This window comes from Pongo abelii, chromosome 2 (assembly GCF_028885655.2).
Source record: "Pongo abelii isolate AG06213 chromosome 2, NHGRI_mPonAbe1-v2.0_pri, whole genome shotgun sequence".
Taxonomy (NCBI): Eukaryota; Metazoa; Chordata; class Mammalia; order Primates; family Hominidae; genus Pongo; species Pongo abelii.
Window position 1 is genome coordinate 105,232,048 of NC_085928.1, and position 21,395 is coordinate 105,253,442.

The window sequence follows — 21,395 nt, forward strand, 5'->3', positions numbered from 1 at the left end:
TAATAGAAGCTGGAATACCCATCACTGCAAAACACTGCAAAAGGTGACATTTAACACAGGCAGGAGACTCTCCTGATTGGCATGTAGCCCAAAGTGAGAAAAGGTGTCCACACATACATGTACATAAGCTAGTCTCCCAAACGACAGAACATGTGTGACATCCATTTGCCAAAGAGAATTAGGTTCCAATCCTTGAGGATTAATTCCTCCTGTAAAAGATGAGGAATGCACCATTTGGCAAGTTGGGTATCACTGGGTGATAGCTTTAGCTTCTTTCCAGGTAATGCTGTATCTGTGTTTGAGACCAGAGGCATTAACAAGGGTTAAATTGTGAAAGTGTTTGGCATTAGATATTGCAGTGGCAACTAGGCAATCAGCCATTTGATTTCCTTCAGTTAAAGGTCCTGGAAGAGGCATATGAGCCCTAATATGAGTAATGTAAAAAGGGTGCATTCTACTCCTAACTGCTGTTTGCAATTGGGTAAATAAAGTCATCAGTTGTTTATCTGTATGAAATCGTAACTGAGCATTTTCAATTAATTGTGTGGAATGAACCATGAAGAATCCAAAATCACATTAATAGGCATATCAAAAACAGTCAATACCTCAATTACAGCTACAAGCTCCGCTTTTTGAGCTGACATATAAGGCATCTGAAAAACTTTACCTTTCAAGCCAGAATAAGAAGCTTCATCATTTGTAGACCCATCTGTAAAAACATTCTCAGCACCTTCAATTGGTTTAAATTTAGTTATTTTAGGGAGAATCCAATTAGTTAATTTCAAAAATTGGAACAGTTTTGTTTTAGGAAAATGATTATCGAGAATACTCACAAAGTCAGCTAAATGGGTTTGCCAAGTAAGACTGTTTATAAAAGCTTGCTGTATTTGTGCCTTCGTGAGAGGGACAATAATTTTTCCAGGATCATATCCATGTAATTTAACAATCCAAGTTCTCCCATTTCCTATGATAGTAGTGATTTGATCCAAATAAGAAGTTAGAGTCTGTGAATTAGTATGTGGAAGAAAAAGCCATTCTACTAAGTCCTGCTGTTGGGCAATAACATCAGTAGGTGAATGATGAGCTTGAAAAATTATCAAATCCAGAGTCTTCTCTGGATCTATTCTATTTATTTGAGCCTTATGGACTTGCTTTTCAATCAGCTATAACTCTGCCTCAGCCTCCTTTGTTAATTGTTGAGGGCTAGTGAGACTAGGATCTCCTCTAAAGACAGAAAATAGATTACTCATGGCATAGGTAGGAATGCCTAGAACAGGTTGTATCCAATTAATGTCCCCTAGTAATTTTTGAAAGTCATTTAATGTTTTCAATTGATCCCTACATATGGTTACTTTCTGTGGCACAATAGTAGTGTCATTTACTAAGGTCCCCAAGTAGAAGTAAGGAGTATTAGTCTGAACTTTGTCAGAAGCTATAAATAAACCAGTGTGAGAAATTGAATTTTGCAAGTGATCATAACATTGAAGCAATATTTCTTGAGTGGGGGCAGTACAAAATATATCGTCCATATAATGAATAATGTAACACTGTGAAAATTTTTTACGAGTAGGTTCAATTGCTTGCCCTACATAAGTCTGGCAAATTGTTGGACTATTTAACATGACTTGTGACAACACTTTCCAGTGAAAATGCTTAGCAGGCTGCAGGTTGTTTACCGCAGGAATTGTAAATGCAAACCATTCACAGTCTTGCTCAGCTAAGGGGATAGTAAAGAAACAGTCTTTTAAATCTATGACTATTAAAGGCCAGTTTTTCGGAATCATAGCAGGAGAAGGCAATCCTGGCTGTAATGTCCCCATAGGTTGTGTAAGTGAATTAATAGCTCCTAAGTCAGTTAACATTCTCCATTTACCTGATTTTTTCTTAATAACAAAGACTGGAGAATTCCAAGGGGAAAATGTTGGAGCTATGTGTCCTTTTTCTAATTGTTCAGTAAGTAAGTACTCTAAAGCCTCCAGTTTCTCTTTACTTAGTGGCCATTGTTCTATCAAAATTGACTTATCTGTTAACCATTTTAAAGGTATAGGTTTTGGAGGCTTAACAATGGCCGCCATCAAAAATGATATCCTAAACCTTGGCAGGAACTTTGTCTTTCCACTTGAAGCAGTTCCTTCAAACCTTGCAAATTTTTTCCTAGTCCCATACCAGGGACATACCCTATTTCATGCATCATATGTTGACTTTGAGGGCTGTATAATTGCTCAGGAATTATACAGAACCTGTGCTCCCCATCGTTGTAATATATCTCTTCCCCATAAATTTATAGGTACAGAAGTTATAATTGGTTGAACAGTCCCAGGTTGTCCATCAGGCCCTTCACAATGCAAAATATAACTACTTTGATATACTTCAGGGGCTTTACCAACTCCAACTATGTTAAATTAAGCAGGTTGAATTGGCCATGTGGACGGCCAGTGCTATAGAGAAATGATTGAAATGTCCACTCCCGTATCTACTAAACCTTTAAATTTCTTTCCCTGAATAGTTATTTCACAGGTAGGATGTTTATCAGTAATTTGATTCACCCAATAAGCTGCTTTGCCTTATTTGTGCTTCCAAATAATCCTGTTCATTTAATTTCACTTTCCCCATTTCTACATACGGCACAATCAGAAGTTGTGCTATACGCTCTCCTGGCTCTGCTTCCCAAGGAACAGAAGTAGATATACCAATTTGAATTTCCCCATTGTAATCTGAATCAATGACTCCTGTTTGTACTTGCAGTCCTTTTAAATTTAAAGTACAGCTACCTGGAAGTAATCCTATCATCACCACTGGCAAGGGTCCACAGACCCCTGTTGGAACTTTTGCAGGGGTTCCCCAGGCAGAAGGCTCACAAACTGAGAGGTGAAGCCAGCTGGATTTCCTGGGCTGAGTGGGGACTTGGAGAACTTTTCTGTCTAGCTAGAGGATTGTAAATGCACCAATCAGTGCTCTGTGTCTAACTAAAGGACTGTAAATGCACCAATCAGCACTCTGTAAAAATGCACCAATCAGCGCTATGTGTCTAGCTAAAGGATTGTAAACGCACCAATCAGCACTCTGTAAAAATGCACCAGTCAGCACTCTGTGTCTAGCTAAAGGATTGTAAATGCACCAATCAGCACTCTGTAAAATGGCCCGATCAGCACTCTGTAAAATGGACCAGTCATCTCTCTGTAAAATGGACCAATCAGCAGGATGTGGGTAGGGCCAAATAAGGGAGTAAAAGCTGGCCACCCCAGCCAGCAAAGGCAACCCGCTTGGGTCTCCTTCCACACTGTGGAAGCTTTGTTCTTTTGCTCTTCACAATAAATCTTGCTGCTGCTCACTCTTTGGGTCCACACCACCTTTAAGAGCTGTGACACTTGCCACACAGATCCACGGCTTCACTCCTGAAGTCAGCAAAACCACGAACCCACTGGAAGGAAGAAACTCCAGAGACATCTGAACATCTGAAGGAACAAACTCTGGACACACCATCTTTAAGAGCTGTAACACTCATCGTGAAGGTCCACAGCTTCATTCCTGAAGTCAGCGAGACCAAGAACCCACTGGAAGAAATACATTCTGGACACATTTTGGCGCCCAACGTGGGGCCTTCGCCAAGCAGTGAGTACCATCAGACCCCTTTCGCTTGCTATTCTGTTCTATTTTTCCTTAGAATTCAGGGGCTAAATACCGGGCACCTGTCGGCCAGTTAAAAGCGACTAGCGTGGCCGCTGGACTAAAGACATGGGTGTCAGGCTTTCTAGGAAAGGGCTCTCTAACAACCCCTGACTCTTCAGAGTGGGGAGTGTTGGTTTGCCTGGAACCAGCTTCTGCTTTTCCTGTACTTCTGGGCTGAGATAAGGGTTGACAGAGAGGAAAGCCATTCAGCTCTGGGGTCCCGACAACAAGTTGGTTGACCCTGGGGCCATGAGTGGAACTCTCAAAGTCATGTCGCCCAAGGGAGACTCACCCATCTATCCTATCTATCCTGACCCTTGCCTCCTGGGTCCTAATGCTTGTCAGATAAACTTTCTCTCACTTCTCTTCTCCGAGGCTAGTCCTGCTTCTAAAAACCACTCCTTGTCTGATGCTTTTCTAGTTTCTCTTGTAATAATGATTTCTAGTATAAACTCCAGGACTCTATTCCCTTCTTTAGGCACCTAGGCTCACCAATCAGAAAGACATAATTTTTGCCCAAAGCTCCATCGTAGGGGGGACTATCTGGAATTTTAGGATCCCTCCTCAGACTAGCAGGCCTAACAAAAGCTATTCCTGCAGCTAGGATATGGGGAGCTTCAGAAATGATATCCTTCCTATTCAAGTAAGGATAAAAGGTGTCACTCTTCCAACCCTGGAGATCCCTCCCCTCCCTCAGGGTATGGCCCTCCATTTCATTTTGGGGGCGTAACATCTTTATAGGACGGGGCAAAGTCCCAGTACTAACAGGAGAATGCTTAGGACTCTAACAGGTTTTCAAGAATGCATCTGTAAGGGTCACTAAATCCGATTTTTCTCAGTCCGCTTTGTGATCTAGGAAGACAGACAAGGGTGCAGGTTTTCGAGTATGTGTCAGTAAGGGCCACTAAATCTGATCTTCCTCAGTCCTCCTTGTGGTCTAGAAGGAAAACTACTGTTTCTGCTGCTGCGTCAGTGAGTGCAACTATTCCAATCAGCAGGGTCCAGGGAGCGTTGTGGGTTCTTGGGCAAGAGGTGTTTCTGCTGTGCATTGGTGAGTGCAACTATTCCAATCAGCAGGGTCCAGGGACCATTGCGGGTTCTTGGACTGGGGGTAGAAAAAAACAAACCAAAACCATGGGCGATTTTGTCTTTCAGATGGTAAACACTCAGGCATCAACAGGCTCACCCTTGAAATGCATCCTAAGCCATTGGGACCAATTTGACCTGCAAACCCTGAAAAAGCGGTGGCTCATTTTTTTCTGCACTATGGCCTGGCCCCAATATTCTGTCTTTGATGCGGAAAAATGGCCACCTGAGGGAAGTATAAATTACAATACTATCCTGCAGCTTGACATTTTCTGTAAGAGGGAAGGCAAATGGAGTGAAATACCTTATGACCAAGCTTTCTTTTCATTGAAGGAGAATACACGACTATGCAAAGCTTGCAATTTACATCCCACAGGAGGGCCTCTCAGCTTACCTCCATATCCTAGCCTCCCTATAGCTCCCCTTCCTATTAATGAGAAGCCTCCTTTAATCTCCCCCACCCAGAAGGAAACAAGCAAAGAAATCTCCAAAGGACCACAAAAACCCCCAGGCTATCGGTTACGTCCCCTTCAAGCTGTAGGGGGAGGGGAATTTGGCCCAACCCGGGTACATGTCTGCTTCTCCCTCTCTGATTTAAAGCAGATCAAGGTAGATCTAGGGAAGATTTCAGATGATCCTGATAGGTATATAGATGTCCTACAGGGTTTAGGGCAGACCTTCGATCTCTCTTAGAGAGATGTCATGCTGTTGTTAGATCAAACCCTGGCCTTTAATGAAAAGAATGCGGCTTTAGCTGCAGCCCAGGAGTTTGGAGATACCTGGTATCTTAGTCAAGTAAATGACAGAATGACAGCTGAAGAAAGGGACAAATTCCCTACCGGTCAGCAAGCTATCCCGGTCAGCAAGGATCCCCACTGGGACCTTGACTCAGATCATGGGGACTGGAGTCACAAACATCTGTTGACCTGTGTTCTAGAAGGACTAAGGAGAATTAGGAAAAAGCCCATGAATTATTCAATGATGTCCACCATAACTCAGGGAAAGGAAGAAAATCCTTCTGCCTTCCTCGAGTGGTTACGGGAGGCCTTAAGAAAATATACTCCCGTCACCCAACTCACTCGAGGGTCAACTGATCCTAAAAGATAAGTTTATTACCCAATCAGCTGCAGATATCAGGATAAAGTTCCAAAAGCTAGCCCTGGGCCCTGAACAAAATCTGGAGGCATTATTAAACCTAGCAACCTCAGTGTAGGGACCAAGAGGAACAGGCCCAAAAGGAAAAGTGAGATCAGAGAAAGGCTGCCGCCTTAGTCATGGCCCTCAGACAAACCAACCTTGGTGGTTCAGAGAGGACAGAAAATGGAGCATGCCAATCACCTGGTAGGGCTTGTTACCAGTGTGGTTTGCAAGGACACTTTAAAAAAGAGTCTCCAATGAGAAACAAGCTGCCCCCTCACCCATGTCCATTATGCCAAGGCAATCACTGGAAGGTGCACTACCCCAGAGGACAAAGGTCCTCTGGGCCACAAGCCCCCAACCAGATGATCCAACAACAGGACTGAGGGTGCCCGGGGCAAGCGCCAGCCCATGTCATCACCCTCACTGAGCCCTGGGTACGTATAACCATCGAGGGCCAGGAAATTGACTTCCTCCTGAACACTGGCACGGCCTTCTCAGTGTTAATCTCCTGTCCTGGGCGACTGTCCTCAAGGTCTGTTACCATCTGAGGAATACTGGGACAGCCTGTTACCAGGTATTTCTCCCACCTTCTCAGTTGTAATTGGGAGACTTTGCTCTTTTCACGTCTTTCTTGTTATGCCTGAAAGTCCCACACTCTTATTAGGGAGGGATATATTAGCCAAAGCTGGAGCTATTATCTACATGAATATGGGGAATAAGTTACCCATTTGTTGTCCCCTACCAGAGGAGGGAATCAACCCTGAAGTTTGCGCATTGGAAGGAACAAATTCAAGCTCCAGCCTTAAGCCTTCCCACAGGACAAAACTTTTTTTTTTTGAGACGGAGTCTCACTTTGTCACCCAGGCTGGGATGCAATGGCGCAATCTCAGCTCACTGCAACCTCCGCCTCCCGGGTTCAAGTGATTCTCCTGCCTCAGCCTCCTGAGTGGCTGGGATTACAGGCACTCGCCACCATGCCCAGCTGATTTTTTTATTTTTAGTAGAGACGGGGTTTCACCATGTTGGTCAGGCTGGTCTTGAACTCCTGACCTCATGATCTGCCCACCTCGGCCTCCCAAAGTGCTGGGATTACAGGCGTGAGCCACCATGCCCAGCCAAAACTTCTCTTTATACATCACAGAGAGAGCAGGGATAGCTCTTGGAGTCCTTACTCAGACCCGCAGGACAACCCCATAACCAGTGGCATACCTAAGTAAAGAAACTGATGTAGTAGCAAAAGGCTGGCCTCACTGTTTACGGGTAGTTGCGGAAGTGGCCGTCTTAGTGACAGAGGCTATCAAAATAATACAAGGAAAGAATCTCACTGTCTGGACTACTCACGTAAATGGCATATTAGGTGCCAAAGGAAGTTTATCGCTATCAGACAACTGCCTACTTAGATACCAGGTGCTACTCCCTGAGGGAACAGTGCTTCAAATACATACATGCGTAGCCCTCAACCCTGCCACTTTACTCCCAGAGGATGGGGAACCAATCAAGCATGACTGCCAACAAATTATAGTCCAGTCTTATGCTGTCCAAGATGATCTCTTAGAAGTCCCCTTAGCTAATCCTGACCTTAACCTATATACCGATGGAAGTTCATTTGTGGAGAATGGGATATGAAGGGCAGGTTATGCCATAGTTAGTGATGTAACCATACTTGAAAGTAAGCCTCTTCCCCCAGGGACCAGCGCCCAGTTAGCAGAACTAGTGGCACTTACCCAAGCCTTAGAACTGGGAAAAAGAAAAAGAATAAATGTCTATACAGATAGCAAGTATGCTTATCTAATCCTACATGCCCATGCTGCAATATAGAAAGAAAGGGAGTTCCTAACCTCTGGGAAGAACCCCCATTAAATACTACAAGGAAATTATGGAGTTATTGCACACAGTGCAAAAACCCAAGGAGGCGGCAGTTTTACACTGCCGAAGTCATCAGAAAGGTGAAGGAGAAAAGGCAGAAGAAAACTGTCAGGCAGATGCTGAGGCCAAAATTGCTGCCAGGTGGAACCTCCCATTAGAAATACCTATGGAAGGACCCTTGGTATGGAACAACCCCCTCCAACAGATTAAGCCCCAGTATTCCCCGACTGAAACAGAATGGGGACTTTCATGGGGGCACAGTTTTCTACCCTCAGGGTGGTTAACAACAGAAGAAGGAAAGGTACTTATACCTAAAGCCAGCCACCAGAAAATACTTAAAACCCTCCACCAAACTTTTCATATGGGTATTGAAAACACTCATCAAATTGCCAAATCCCTATTTACAGGGCCAAATCTCCTCCGGACCATCCGACAGGTAGTCAAAGCCTGTGAGGTGTGCCAAAGGAATAATCCTTTGGTCCATCCTAAGGTCCCTTTGGGGGAACAAAGAATAGGTCACTATCCTGGAGAGGACTGGCAGTTAGACTTCACCCATATCCCTAAGTCAAAGGGATTTCAATACTTGTTGGTCTGTGTTGATACCTTTACAAATTGGATAGATGCTTTCCCCTGCAAGACAGAGAAGGCTCAGGAACTGATTAAAGTCCTAATATATGAAATAATTTCTAGATTTGGGCTTCCCCAAAGCTTACAGACCAACAATGGTCAGGCTTTTTTTTTTTTTTTTTTGAGATGGAGTCTCACTCTGTCGCCCAGGCTGGAGTGCAGTGGCGTGATCTTGGCTCACTGCAAGCTCCGCCTCCTGGGTTCACGCCATTCTCCTGCCTCAGCCTCCCGAGTAGCTGGGACTATAGGTGCCCATCACCATGCCCAGCTAATTTTTTTTATTTTTAGCAGAGACGGGGTTTCACCGTGTTAGCCAGGATGGTCTCAATCTCCTGACCTTGTGATCTGCCCGCCTCGGTCTCCCAAAGTGCTGGGATTACAGGCATGAGCCACCACACCCGGCCAATGGTCAGGCTTTTAAAGCCATAACTCAGGGAATTTCGAGGGCACTAGGGATACAATATCACCTTCACTGTGCCTGGAGGCCACAATCCTCAGGGAAGGTCGAGAAAGCAAATGAAACACTCAAAAAGCACTTAAGGAAACTAACACAAGAAACTCATCTCCCATGGCCTAATCTTTTGCCCATGGCCTTGTTGAGAATCTGAAATTCTCCTCACAATATGAGGCTCAGTCCATATGAAATGCTGTATGGACAACCTTTTATCACAAATGACCTCCTACTTGATCAGGAAACAGCCAACTTGGTCAAAGACATAACTTCTTTGGCAAAATATCAATGAAACCTTAAAAACCTACCTGAAGGATGTCACAGAGAAAAGGGAACAGAGTTGTTTCAACCAGGAGATCTAGTGTTGGTCAAATCTCTCCTGTCTACCTCCCCATCTATGGATTCTTTGTAGGAAGGACCATACTCGGTAATCCTTTCTACCCCCACTGCAGTTAAGGTGGCAGGAGTGGAATCTTGGATTCACTACAATTGAGTTAAATTTTGGACACCCCCTGCGGAACCTGCAGGACCGTCAGTTCAGGAGTCCCAAGATCAGCCAGACCAGCCTCAATAAACCTGCGAACGGTTGGAGGACTTGCATCTCCTATTTTGAAAGGAAACATCCCAGACTAAAAAGGCTCCTACCACTAATCCTGAGGAAAAACCCTTTCCTCCTTAAAAAAGATAAGTGAAAACCTACATAATCTTTATCTTTAATACCTCTCCTTGCCCCTTTAATGGAATCCTTTTACTATTTCATAATATTATTAAGCAGCATACTAACCATACTCTTTACAATACGACTACATACTGTATAGCTCCTACTGGGATGCAAATCCTAACCACATCAACCTTTTTTCTATCTTCCTTCCTTCTGACAGCAATTTACTCCTACCTTTAACTCAGACTGGATAAAATGATCTCATGTTCCAGAGCACCCTCCTTACCTTCCTATTTACTCTTTGCCTATCTATCCCTCCTGCTTCCTTGGACACCTCATACAATTGCCCCTCCCCTTCCCCTAGCTCCTAATTACCTGTACAAGACTCTCAACTTAACTCACTCTCTGTTAAACCAGTCCAATCCTTCCCTGGCAAATGACTGTTGGCTTTGTAGCTCTCTATCCGTCAGCACAGAGCCATACAACTAATACCCCTACCTACAGGGTTAGGAATGGCTACTGCTACAGGAACCAGAATAGCCAGTTTATCTACTTCATTATGCTACTACCACACACTCTCAAAGGATTTCTCAAGACAGTTTGCAAGAAATGATGAAATCTATCCTTACTCTACAATCCCAAATAGACTCTTTGGCAGCACTGACTCTCCAAAACTGCTGAGACCTAGACCTCCTCACTGCTGAGAAAGGAGGACTCTGCACCTTCTTAGGGTAAGAGTGCTGTTTTTAAACTAACCAGTCAGCAATACTACAAGATGCCATCCGGCGTTTACAGGAAAAGGCTTCTGAAATCAGACAGTGCCTTTCAAACTCTTATACCAACCTCTGGAGTTGGGTGACAAGGCTTCACCCCTTTCTAGGTCCCATGACAGCTGTCTTGCTATTACTCGCCTTTGGGCCCTGTGTTTTAACGTCCTTGTCAAATTTTTTTCCTCTAGTATCGAGGCCATCAAGCTACAGATGGTCTTACAAACGGAACCCCAAATGAGCTCAACTAACAACTTCTACCAAGGACCCCTGGATTGACCCACTGGCCCTGTGGCTGGCCTAGAGAGTTCCTCTCTGGAGGACACTACCAGAGCATGGCCCCTTCTTCACCCCTAACCAGCATGAAGTAGCTATGGCGGTCATCGCCCAATTCTCAACTGCAGTTGGGGTGTCCTGTTTAGAGGGGGGATTGAGAGGTGAAGCCAGCTGGACTTCCTGGGTCGAGTGGGGACTTGGAGAACTTTTCTGCCTAGCTAGAGGATTGTAAATGCCCCAATCGGCACTCTGTGTCTAGCTAAAGGATTGTAAATGCACCATCAGCACTCTGTAAAAACTCACCAGTCAGCACTATGTGTATAGCTAAAGGATTGTAAACGTACTAATCAGCACTCTGTAAAAATGCACCAATCAGTGCTCTGTGTCTAGCTAAAGGATTGTAAACGCACCAATCAGCACTCTGAAAAATACACCAATCAGCGCTATGTGTCTAGCTAAAGGATTGTAAATGCACCAATCAGCACTCTGTAAAAACGCACCAATCAGCACTCTGTGTCTAGCTAAAGGATTGTAAATGCGCCAATCAGCACTCTGTAAAATGGCCCAATCAGCACTCTGTAAAATGGGCCAATCAGCTCACTGTAAAATGGACCAATCAGCAGGATGTGGGCAGGGCCAAATTATGGAATAAAGGCTGGCCACTGGAGCCAGCAGCGGCAACCTGCTCGGGTCCCCTTCCACACTGTGGAAGCTTTGCTCTTTTGCTGCTGCTCACTCTTTGGGTCCACACCACCTTTTATTTTTTATTTTTTGACGGAGTCTTGAACTGTCACCCAGGCTGAAGTGCAGTGGCGCTATCTCAGCTCACTGCAAGCTCTGCCTCCCAGGTTCATGCCATTCTCCTGCCTCAGCCTCCCAAGTAGCTGGAACTACAGGTGCCCGCCACCACGCCCGGCTAATTTTTTGTATTTTTAGTAGAGATGGGGTTTCACTGTGTCAGCCAGTATGGTCTTGATCTCCTGACTTCGTGATCTGCCCACCTCGGCCTCCCAAAGTGCTGGGATTACAGTCATGAGCCACCATCCCTGGCCGGGACTGCACCACCTTTAAGAGCTGTGACACTCGCCACAAAGATCCATGGCTTCACTCCTGAAGTCAGCAAGACCACGAATCCACTGGAAGGAAGAAACTCCAGACACGTCTGAACATCTGAAGGAACAAACTCCGGACACACCATCTTTAAGAGCTGTAACACTCACCACTGAGGTCTGTGGCTTCATTCCTGAAGTCAGCAAGACCAAGAACCCACTGGAAGGAATAAATTCTGGACACAAATCTACTGCGGCACTACCAGCTGTGGTCGGGGACAGGCATTGTACATGGATGAGGGAATTGCCTGAGCCAGAAATGCCCCAGTTTGGAATGGGGCACGGGACGGGACCCTCATGGCATTTCCTGAATTTAAAAGGAAAAGGCTCAAATGTAGCTATAATATTTCCCTGTTGATCTGGGGGGTATATCCTAACAGAGAACTTTCAAGCCCCTATATCACCCTCTTGTCTAGCTTGCTGAATTCCTGCCTGAATAGAACTGAGAGCAGTTGCTCAAGGAGCCGCTCAAACAGTCACTGGGGCAACCACTTTTTGCCCAGTGTCCTCCAGAAAAGAAAGATCTGGAGGGTCAGGCCACTCTTTTTCTTTAAAATAAGGAGGGGGTGCAGAAGGGTAGGGATGAAACTCTTCCTCCTTTACCACTTTAGCTTTAGCTGGCAAGCAAACCCGCTCTGTTACCTCTTCTGTTACTTTGTTATACTTTCCTTCCTCCTCATCATTAGTGTGAAAAGGTTCCAAGGTGCAACGAACCAGAGCCCACACTTGTCCCATTGTTACCCTGATGCTTCCGAGCTCCCCTTCTTATTCACCACAGGGATTGCTTAAGATTACTCAGGTGTCCTCCAGCTTAGCTCCACATTCTCCAACCATTGCTCTGGTGACCCTTTGGCCAGGGTTCGAGCCCCACGTATGGGCACCACTTGCTGAGACCAGCTCGGTCGTGGAGACCCTAACCCAGTGGCGCTAGAAGAATTAAAGACACACACACAGAAATATAGAGTATGGAATGGGAAATCAGGGGACTCACAGCCTTCAGAGCTGACAGCCTCGAACAGAGTTTGACCCACATATTTATTGATAGCAAGCCAGTGATAAGCATTATTTCTATAGATTATAGATTAACTAAAAGTATTCCTTACGGGAAACAAAGGGATGGGTCAAAACAAAGAGATGGGCTCTGGCTAGTTATCTGCAGCAGGAACATGTCCTTAAGGCACAGATCACTCATGCTATTGTTTGTGGTTTAGGATTGCCTTTAAGCAGTTTTCTGCCCTGAGTGGGTGAGGTGTTCCTTGCCCTCATTCTGGTAAACCCACAACCTTCAGCATGGGCGTCAAGGCCATCACGAACATGTCACACTGCTGTGGAGATTTTGTTTTTGGCCAGTTTTGAGGCCCATTTATGGCCAGACTTGGGGGCCTTTTCCCAACAATGGGGTTTCACCATGTTGGCCAGGCTGGTCTCAAACTCCTGACCTCAAGCCTCCCAAAGTGCTGGGATTACAAGCATGAGCCTCTTATTTTTTATTCATTTTTTGAGACAGGATCTTGCTCTGTCACCCAGGCTGGAATGCAGTGGTATGATCTCATCTCACTGCAACCTCTGCTCAGGTGATCCTCCCAACTCAGCCTCCCTAGTAGGCATGTACCACCACACCCAGCTAATTTTTTTTTTTTTTTTTAATAGAGACAGGGTTTTGGCATTGTAAGGTACATGGATGTGCTTTAGTCAAGGAATAGGCCGAGGCAGATATCCAGGCCTGCATGACTCAGCAAGTTTGGCGTGCAAGCACATAACTCCACTTGTTATATAACCTGTTTGTGTAAGTTCATACTTGGCTCTATGCCACTATTGTCTGAAAAAGGTACAACTGCAGCCAGGAGCAGTGGCTCACACCTATAATCCCAGCACTTTGAGAGGTCAAGGTGGGCAGATCATAAGGTCAGGAGTTTGAGATCAGCCTGACCAACATGATGAAATCCCATCTCTACTAGAAATACAAAAATTAGCCGGGTGTGGTGGCACATGCTTGTAATCCCTGCTACTTGGGAGGCTGAGGCAAGAGAATCACTAGAACCCAGGAGGCGGAGGCTGCAGTGAGCCAAGATTGCACCACTGCACTCCAGCCTGGGCGAAAGAGCAAGACTGTCTCAAAAAAAAAGGTATTAACTGTACTGCTGACACTGTACAGGGGTCTCTTGGGGGCTTGGCTTGGCTCAGCTCAACATGGCTTGACATGGTGGGCATGCTGGCACCCAGAGAAAGAGAGAGAGAGAGCCGGAGCTGTCCTTCTTTGCAGACGGACAGACGGGAACCAGGATACACCTCAGCTTGCTTGTGCCCAGAGAAAGAGTTAAGCTGCTGACCCTGAAGGGAAGGGAGAGCCAGCTGCGCAGCTGCGCATGGGGGCAGCCAGCTCAAGCAGCCAAGACAGGGCGGACAGTGTGAGAGTAAGCTGCTAATAAGAAAGCCAGTGTGAGAGTAAGCTGCTAATGAGAAAGCTGCAGAATAAAACCATATTCATCTGCCTACAGACCCCCAAATGTTCTTTCTGCTTATCCACCCACTCCCCTTGGACTTCAGCATGGGCTGGACCCATACCCGGGAACTGACAGTCATGTTGCCCAGGCTGGTCTCTATTACCATCTGAGCTCTGCCTTCTGTCAGATCAGTGCCAGTATTAGATTCTCACAGGAGCACAAACACTATTGTGAACTGCACATGCAAGGGATCTAGGTTGTGTGCTCCTTATGAGAATCTGATGCCTGATGATCTGTCACTGTCTCCCATCACCCCCAAATGGGACCGTCTAGTTGCAGGAAAGCAAGCTCAGAGCTCCCACTAATTCTACATCACAGTGAGCTGTATAATTTTTTTCTTTTATTATACTTTAAGTCCTAGGGTACATGTGCACAATGTGCAGGTTTATTACTTAGGTATACATGTGCCATGTTGGTTTGTTGCACCCATCAACTCCTCATTTACATTAGGTATTTCTCCTAATGCTATCCCTCCCCCAGTCCCCCACCCCCTAACCAGCCCTGGTGTGTGATGTTCCCCGCCCTGTGTCCATGTGTTCTCACTGTTCAACTCCCACCTGAGTGAGAACATGCAGTGTTTGGTTTTCTGTCCTTGTGATAGTTTGCTTAGAATGATGGTTTCCAGCTCTACCCATGTCCCTGAAAAGGACATGAACTCATCCTTTTTTATGGCTGCATAGCATTCCATGGTGTGTATGTGCCACATTTTCTTAATCCAGTCTCTCATCGATAAACATTTGGGTTAGTTCCAAGTCTTTGCTATTGTTAATAGTGCCACAATAAATATACATGTGCATGTGTCTTTATCATAGAATGATTTATAATCCTTTAGGTATATGCCCAGTAATGGGATTGCTGAGTCAAATGGTATTTCTATTCTAGATCCTTGAGGAATTGCCACACTGCCTTCCACAATGGTTGAACTAATTTACACTCCCACCAACAGTGTAAAAGTGTTCCTATTTCTCCAAATCCTCTCTAGCATCTGTTGTTTCCTGACTTTTTAATGATCGCCATTCTAACTGGCATGAGATGGTATCTCATTGTGGTTTTTGACTTGCATTTCTCTGATGACAAATGATGATGAGCATTTCTGCATATGTCTGTTGACTGCATAAATGTCTTATTTTGAGAAGTGTCTGTTCATATTCTTTGCCCACTTTTTGATGTTTTTTTTTTCTTGTGAATTTGTTTAATTTCTTTGTAGATTCTGGATATTAGCCCTTTATCAGATGTGTAGATTGCAAAAATTTCTCCCATTCCGTAGGTTGCCTGTTCACTCTGATGATAATTTCTTTTGCTGTGCATAGCTCTTTAGTTTAGTTAGATCCCATTTGTCTATTTTGGCTTTTGTTGCCATTGCTTTTGGTGTTTTAGTCATGAAGTCTTTGCCCATGCCTATGTCCTAAATGGTATTGCCTAGGTTTCCTTCTAGGGTTTTTATGGTGTTAGGCCTTACATTTAAGCAATTCTCGTGCCTCAGCCTCCCGGGTAGCTGGGATTACAGGAGCCCACCACCACACCCAGCTAATTTTTGTATTTTTTGTTAATACAAAAAACGTATTAACATTGTTGTTAACAATGTTAATACATTTTAACATGTTAACATGTTGGCCAGGCAGGTCTCAAACTCCTGACCTCAAGCAATATGCCTGCCTCAGCCTCCCAAAGTGCTGGGATTACAGGTGTGAGCCACTGTGCCTGACCATAATTATTCCATTATATATTACAATGTAATAATAGAAACAAAGTGCATGATAAATCTAATGCACTTGAATCATCCCAAAACAATTTCTCCATATCCTGGTCTGTGGAAAAATTGTCTTCCACAAACTGGTCCCTGTTACCAAAAAGGTTAGGGACTGCTGCATTAAAACACACACACAAATCATTCCTTTATCAAATGTTAAATTCAAAGCAATTAGATAACATATAAGTAGATATTGTGAGCCAAAGAAATCTTTATAATATTAATATAAACTACTTGTTTCTATTTTGATATAAACATTATTATTAAAACAGAAAGAAACTCTAATAGTTCAGGACAGAGAAGGGTGATTATTTTTACTCAGAAATGAAACCAGCCCTAGTCCCATAGACAGTTGTTTTTGGATAAATGTAGAAATTGACCCTTCTCCTGTTAAAGCTTGAAACTTGCATTTGTTTATCTGAGTTCCTTCCTCAGGAAAGGACCTTCAGGCCTCTCAAAAAAGTATCAAATAACTGAAACTCACCAGATCACTACACCAGATGCCTCCTTGCCCCTCCCTAGTTCTTGTTTTCTTACAAATTGTTACATTTCCTCCCTGCTAAATAAACCCTTAATTTTAGTCAGGGAGATGGATTTGAGGCTAAGCTCCCATCTCCTTGGCTGTAGCACCCAATTAAAGCCTTCTTCCTTGGTAATACTCCTCATCTCAGTGATTGGCTTTCTGTGTGGCAAGCAGCAGGACCTAGACTGAACCCCTGGTGTTTTGGTAACAGAAACATTTCCTGAGATAAACTAAGTAATGGGTTACAAACATATAATATGGGTAACATCATCATTGCTCAAAATAGTTCTCTATGATTTTCCTCTTGGGCCAAAGAGAATAATTAGCTAGGCTTAGTAGGCTGGGAACAGTTTTGTGAGCCTACTGAAATTATGTAGGATTTATATCTTAAAACTATGAAGGCCAGGCATGGTGGCTCACGCCTGTAATCCCAGCATTTTGGGAGGCTGAGGCGGTTGGATTACCTGAGGTCAGGATACCCAAGACCAGCCTGGCCAACATAGCGAAACCCCATCTCTACAAAAAAACAAAAATTAGCTGGGCATGGTGGCGCATGCCTGTAATCCCAGCTACTGGGGGGCGCTAAGGCAGGAGGATTGCTTGAACCTGGGAGGCAGAGGTTGCAGTGAGCCAAGATTGTGCCACTAAACTCCAGCATGGGCAACAGAGTGAGACGCCATCTCAAAAAAAAAAAAAAAAAAAAAAAAGAGAAGGCAAAAACTTCATGACATTGTATTTGGCAATCTTGGATATGATACCGAAGGAACAAACAGCAACAAAAACAAAAAAGTCCAACAGACAAATTGGATTTAATGAAGATTTGCTGGGCACAGTGGCTCATGCCTGTAATCCCAGCACTTTGGGAGGCCAAGATGGGCGAATCACCTGAGGTCAGTTGTTTGAGATCAGACTTTCCAACATGGTGAAACCCCGTGTCTACTAAAAATACAAATATTAGCTGGGTGTGGTGGCGGGCACCTGTAATCCCAGCTACTTGGGAGGCTGAGGTGAGACAATTGCTTGAACCCAGGAGGCGAAGGCTGCAGTGAGCTGAGACCGCGCCATTGCACTCCAGCCTGGGCAACAAGAGTGAAACTCCATCTCAAAAAAAAAAAAAAATATATATATATATATGATCTAGAAATAAAGACAGTTTTTCACTACTCCCTATCAACTGTAAGCATTTTTTTCTTTTTGAGAAATTAAAAAAAAACAGTGCTCTAGGTTTCTGATCAATTGATAACTTCAGGAAGGTGTTAAAGAGGAAAGAAACTATCCGGTGATAAGAACATATCATAAGCAATTACAAATCCCTTAAATATACACTACTTCTCAGGCATACTCACTAAGTTAGCAGTGGCAGGCTTATTGCAGGATGGTAGACACCAATGTAAGTACCTTAGTGGAGTAGTTGAGAGGACAATACCTCAATGAGCTTTGTCAATACCTAGAGTGGCTCTTAATCTCCACAGTACCTATAAATTGCACCGTACAACTGAACATATATCTGAACATTGTCTCGATTTTGCTCCTTGCTATTTCAGTAGCAGTTGCCGCAACTGGACTGAGTGTCCAGATGTTGGACCTTCTCTGACACTAACAGGCCCAGTGCTAGATACAAAGTCATTACTCAGTTAACACACAGAGCTGGATTCGTACCACTTTTGTAATGGACAGAATAAAAAAAGCACAAGATGCAGCAGAGACAGAAGAGAGGAAGAGAAGAAGAGTCTGTATGGGGTACCTCTGAGAGGTGACAGCGTGCTGGCAGCCCTCGCTTGCTCTCGGCGCTTCCTTGGCCTTGGCGTCCACTCTGGCCATGCTTGAGGAGCCCTTCAGCCTGCCGCTGCACTATGGGAGCCCCTCTCTGGGCTGGCCGAGGTCAGAGCTGGCTCCCTCTGCTTGCAGGGAGGTGTGAGGGAGAGGCACGGGCAGGAACCAGGGCTGCGCATGCACTTGTGGGCCAGCTCAAGTTCCAGGTGGGCATGGGCGCGGCGGGCCCTGCACTCGGAGCGGCCAGCCTGCGCCGCTGCCCCCAGGCAGTGAGGGGCTTAGCACCTGGGCCAGCAGCTGTGGAGGGTGCACCAGGTCCTCCAGCAGTGCCGGCCCACCATGGGCTCCTACGCAGCCCCAGCCTCCCCGACAAGCACCGCCCCCTGCTCCGTGGCACCCAGTCCCATCAAGTGCTCAAGGGCTGAGGAGTGTGGGCACATGGCGTGGGACTGGCAGGCAGCTCTGCCTGTGGCCCCAGTGCAGGATCCACTAGGTGAAGCCAGCTGGGCTCCTGAGTCTAGTGGGGACATGGAGAAACTTTATGTCTAGCTAAAGGATCGTAGATACACCAATCAGCACTCTGTGTCTAGCTCAAGGTTTGTAAATGCACCAATCAGCACTCTGTATCTAGCTAATATGGCGGGGACTTGGAGAACCTTTATGTCTAGCTAAGGAATTGTAAATACACCAATCAGCACTCTGTGTCTAGCTCAAGGTTTGTAAATGCACCAATCAGTGCTCTGTGTCTAGCTAATCTAGTGGGGACTTGGAGAGCCTTTATGTCTGGCTAAGGGATTGTAAATACACCAATCAGCACTCTGTGTCTAGCTCAAGGTTTGCAAACACACCAATCATCATCCTGTGTCTAGCTCAAGGTTTGTAAATGCACCAATCAGTGCTCTTGTGGGGACTTGGAGAACTTTTGTGTCTAGCTCAGGGATTGTGAACACACCAATCAGCACCCTGTCAAAACGGACCAATCAGCTCTCTGTAAAACAAACCGATCAGCTCTCTGTAAAATGGACCAATCAGCAGGATGTGGGTGGGGCCAGATAAGGGAATAAAAGCAGGCTGCTCGAGCCAGCAGTGGCAACCCGCTCAGGTCCTGTTCCACACTGTGGAAGCTTTGTTCTTTCACTCTTTGCAATAAATCTTGCTCCTGCTCAATTTTTGGGTCCGCACTGCCTTTATAAGCTGTAACACTCACCACAAAGGTCTGCAGCTTCACTCCTGAGCCAGCAAGACCCCAAACCCACCAAAAGGAAGAAATTCCAAACACATCCTAACATCAGAGGGAACAAACTCCAGACGTGCCGCTTTTAAGAACTGTAACACTCACCGCAAGGGTCTGCGGCCTCATTCTTGAAGTCAGGGAAACCAAGAACCCACCAACTCTGGACACACTTCCATTATTATAACCTAATGGGAAGGGAACCCTCTTTTTTTTTTTTTTCTTTTTTTGAGATTGAGTCTCACTCTGTTGTCCAGGCTAGAGTGCAGTGGTGCAATCTCGGCCCACCACAAACTCTGCCTCCCAGGTTCAAGCAGTTCTTCTGCCTCAGCCTCCCCAGTAGTTGAGATTACAGGTGCGCACCACCTTGCCCGGCTAATTTTTGTATTTTTTTTAGTGGAGTTGGGGTTTTGCCACGTTGGTCAAGCTAGTCGTGAACGCCTGACCTCAGGTGATCCACCCACCTGGGCCTCCCAAAGTGCTGGGATTATAGGTGTGAGCTACCACGCCTGACCAGGAACCCTTTTTCTATGAAATCAATGGAACTAGAAAATCCTTTTATTTATTTATTTATTTTTTGAGATGGAGTCTTGCTCTGTCACCCAGGCTGGAGTGCAGTGGCACAATCTCGGCTCACTGCAAGCTCTACCTCCCAGGTTCATGCCATTCTCCTGCCTCAGCCTCCTGAGTAGCTGGGACTATAGGCACCCGCCACCACGCCCGGCTAAATTTTTTTGTATTTTTAGTAGAGACGGGGTTTCACTGTGTTAGCCAGGATGGTCTCGATCTCCTGACCTTGTGATCTGCCCGCCTTGGCCTCCCAAAGTGCTGGGATTACAGATGTGAGCCACCATGCCCGGCCAGAAAATCCTCTTAAGGATCAGACAATATAACCAGAAAACTTACCCAGAGCCTGAAGGAATACTGAGCATCTCTTTGATATTCCAGACATTAAAATTCATTTCTTATAGTTATACCTATTAGAAAGAACAGATGAATATTAAGAAAGTTAACAGTATAATTTTTTCCAAAGATTACTAGTGACTATCATATGTACATGAATACATTCCAGCAGCTATATTCCCATCCAATTAGTGAAAATTTCTTTTTTTTTTTTTTGAGATGGAGTTTTGCTCTTGTCACCCAGTCTGGAGTGCTGTGACTCGATCTCGGCTCACTGCAACCTTTGCCTCCTAGGTTCAAGCAATTCTCCTGAGTAGCTGGGATTACAAGCACCTGCCACCACGCCCGGCTAATTTTTGTATCACACCACTGTCTCAAAAAAAATAAGTAAATAAATAGAAACACAAAACCATTTATATTTGCACCCCCAAAAAAGAAATACTTAGGTATAACTGTGACAAAATACATACAATATCTATATGAGGAAAACTACAAAACTCTGATGACAGAAATCAAATTAGAACTAAATGGAAGCCGGGCGCAGTGGCTCACGCCTGTAATCCCAGCACTTTGGGAAGCCGAGGAGGGCGGATCACTAGGGCAGGAGATCAAGACCATCGTGGCTAACACAGTGAAACTCCGTCTCTACTAAAAAATACAAAAAATTAGCCAGGCGTGGTGGTGGGTGCCTGTAGTCCCAGCTACTCAGGAGGCTGCGGCAGGAGAATGGCATGAACCCAGGAGGTGGAGCTTGCAGTGAGCCGAGATTGCGCCACTGCACTCCAGCCTGGGTGACAGAGCCAGACTCCAGCTCAAAAAAAAAAAAAAAAAAAGAACTAAATGGAGAGGCCAGGCGCAGTGGCTCACGTCTGTAATCCCAGCACTTTGGGAGACCGAGGCAGGTGGATCACTAGGTCAGGAGATCAAGACCATCCTGGCTAACATGGTGAAACCCTGTTATACCTATCTACTAAAAATACAAAAATTACCTGGGCGTGGTGGGACGTGCCTGTAGTCCCAGCTATTTGGGAGGCTGAGGCAGGAGAATTGCTTGAACCC

The 21,395-nt window shown here is 45.2% G+C and overlaps 1 protein-coding gene across 4 annotated transcripts in view; it reads right to left on the reverse strand.

Moving 5' to 3' along the window:
• The window catches only part of IHO1 (interactor of HORMAD1 1), a 58,540-nt gene that overhangs the window by 25,971 nt on the left and 11,174 nt on the right, over positions 1-21,395 (reverse strand). For all 4 annotated transcript variants that reach the window (XM_002813755.5, XM_054550761.2, XM_054550763.2 and 1 more), the window contains one exon: positions 20,340-20,410. In XM_002813755.5, the coding sequence (XP_002813801.1) occupies positions 20,340-20,395 (56 nt within the window). In that variant the 5' untranslated portion in view covers positions 20,396-20,410. The remainder of the gene's footprint in view (positions 1-20,339; positions 20,411-21,395) is intronic.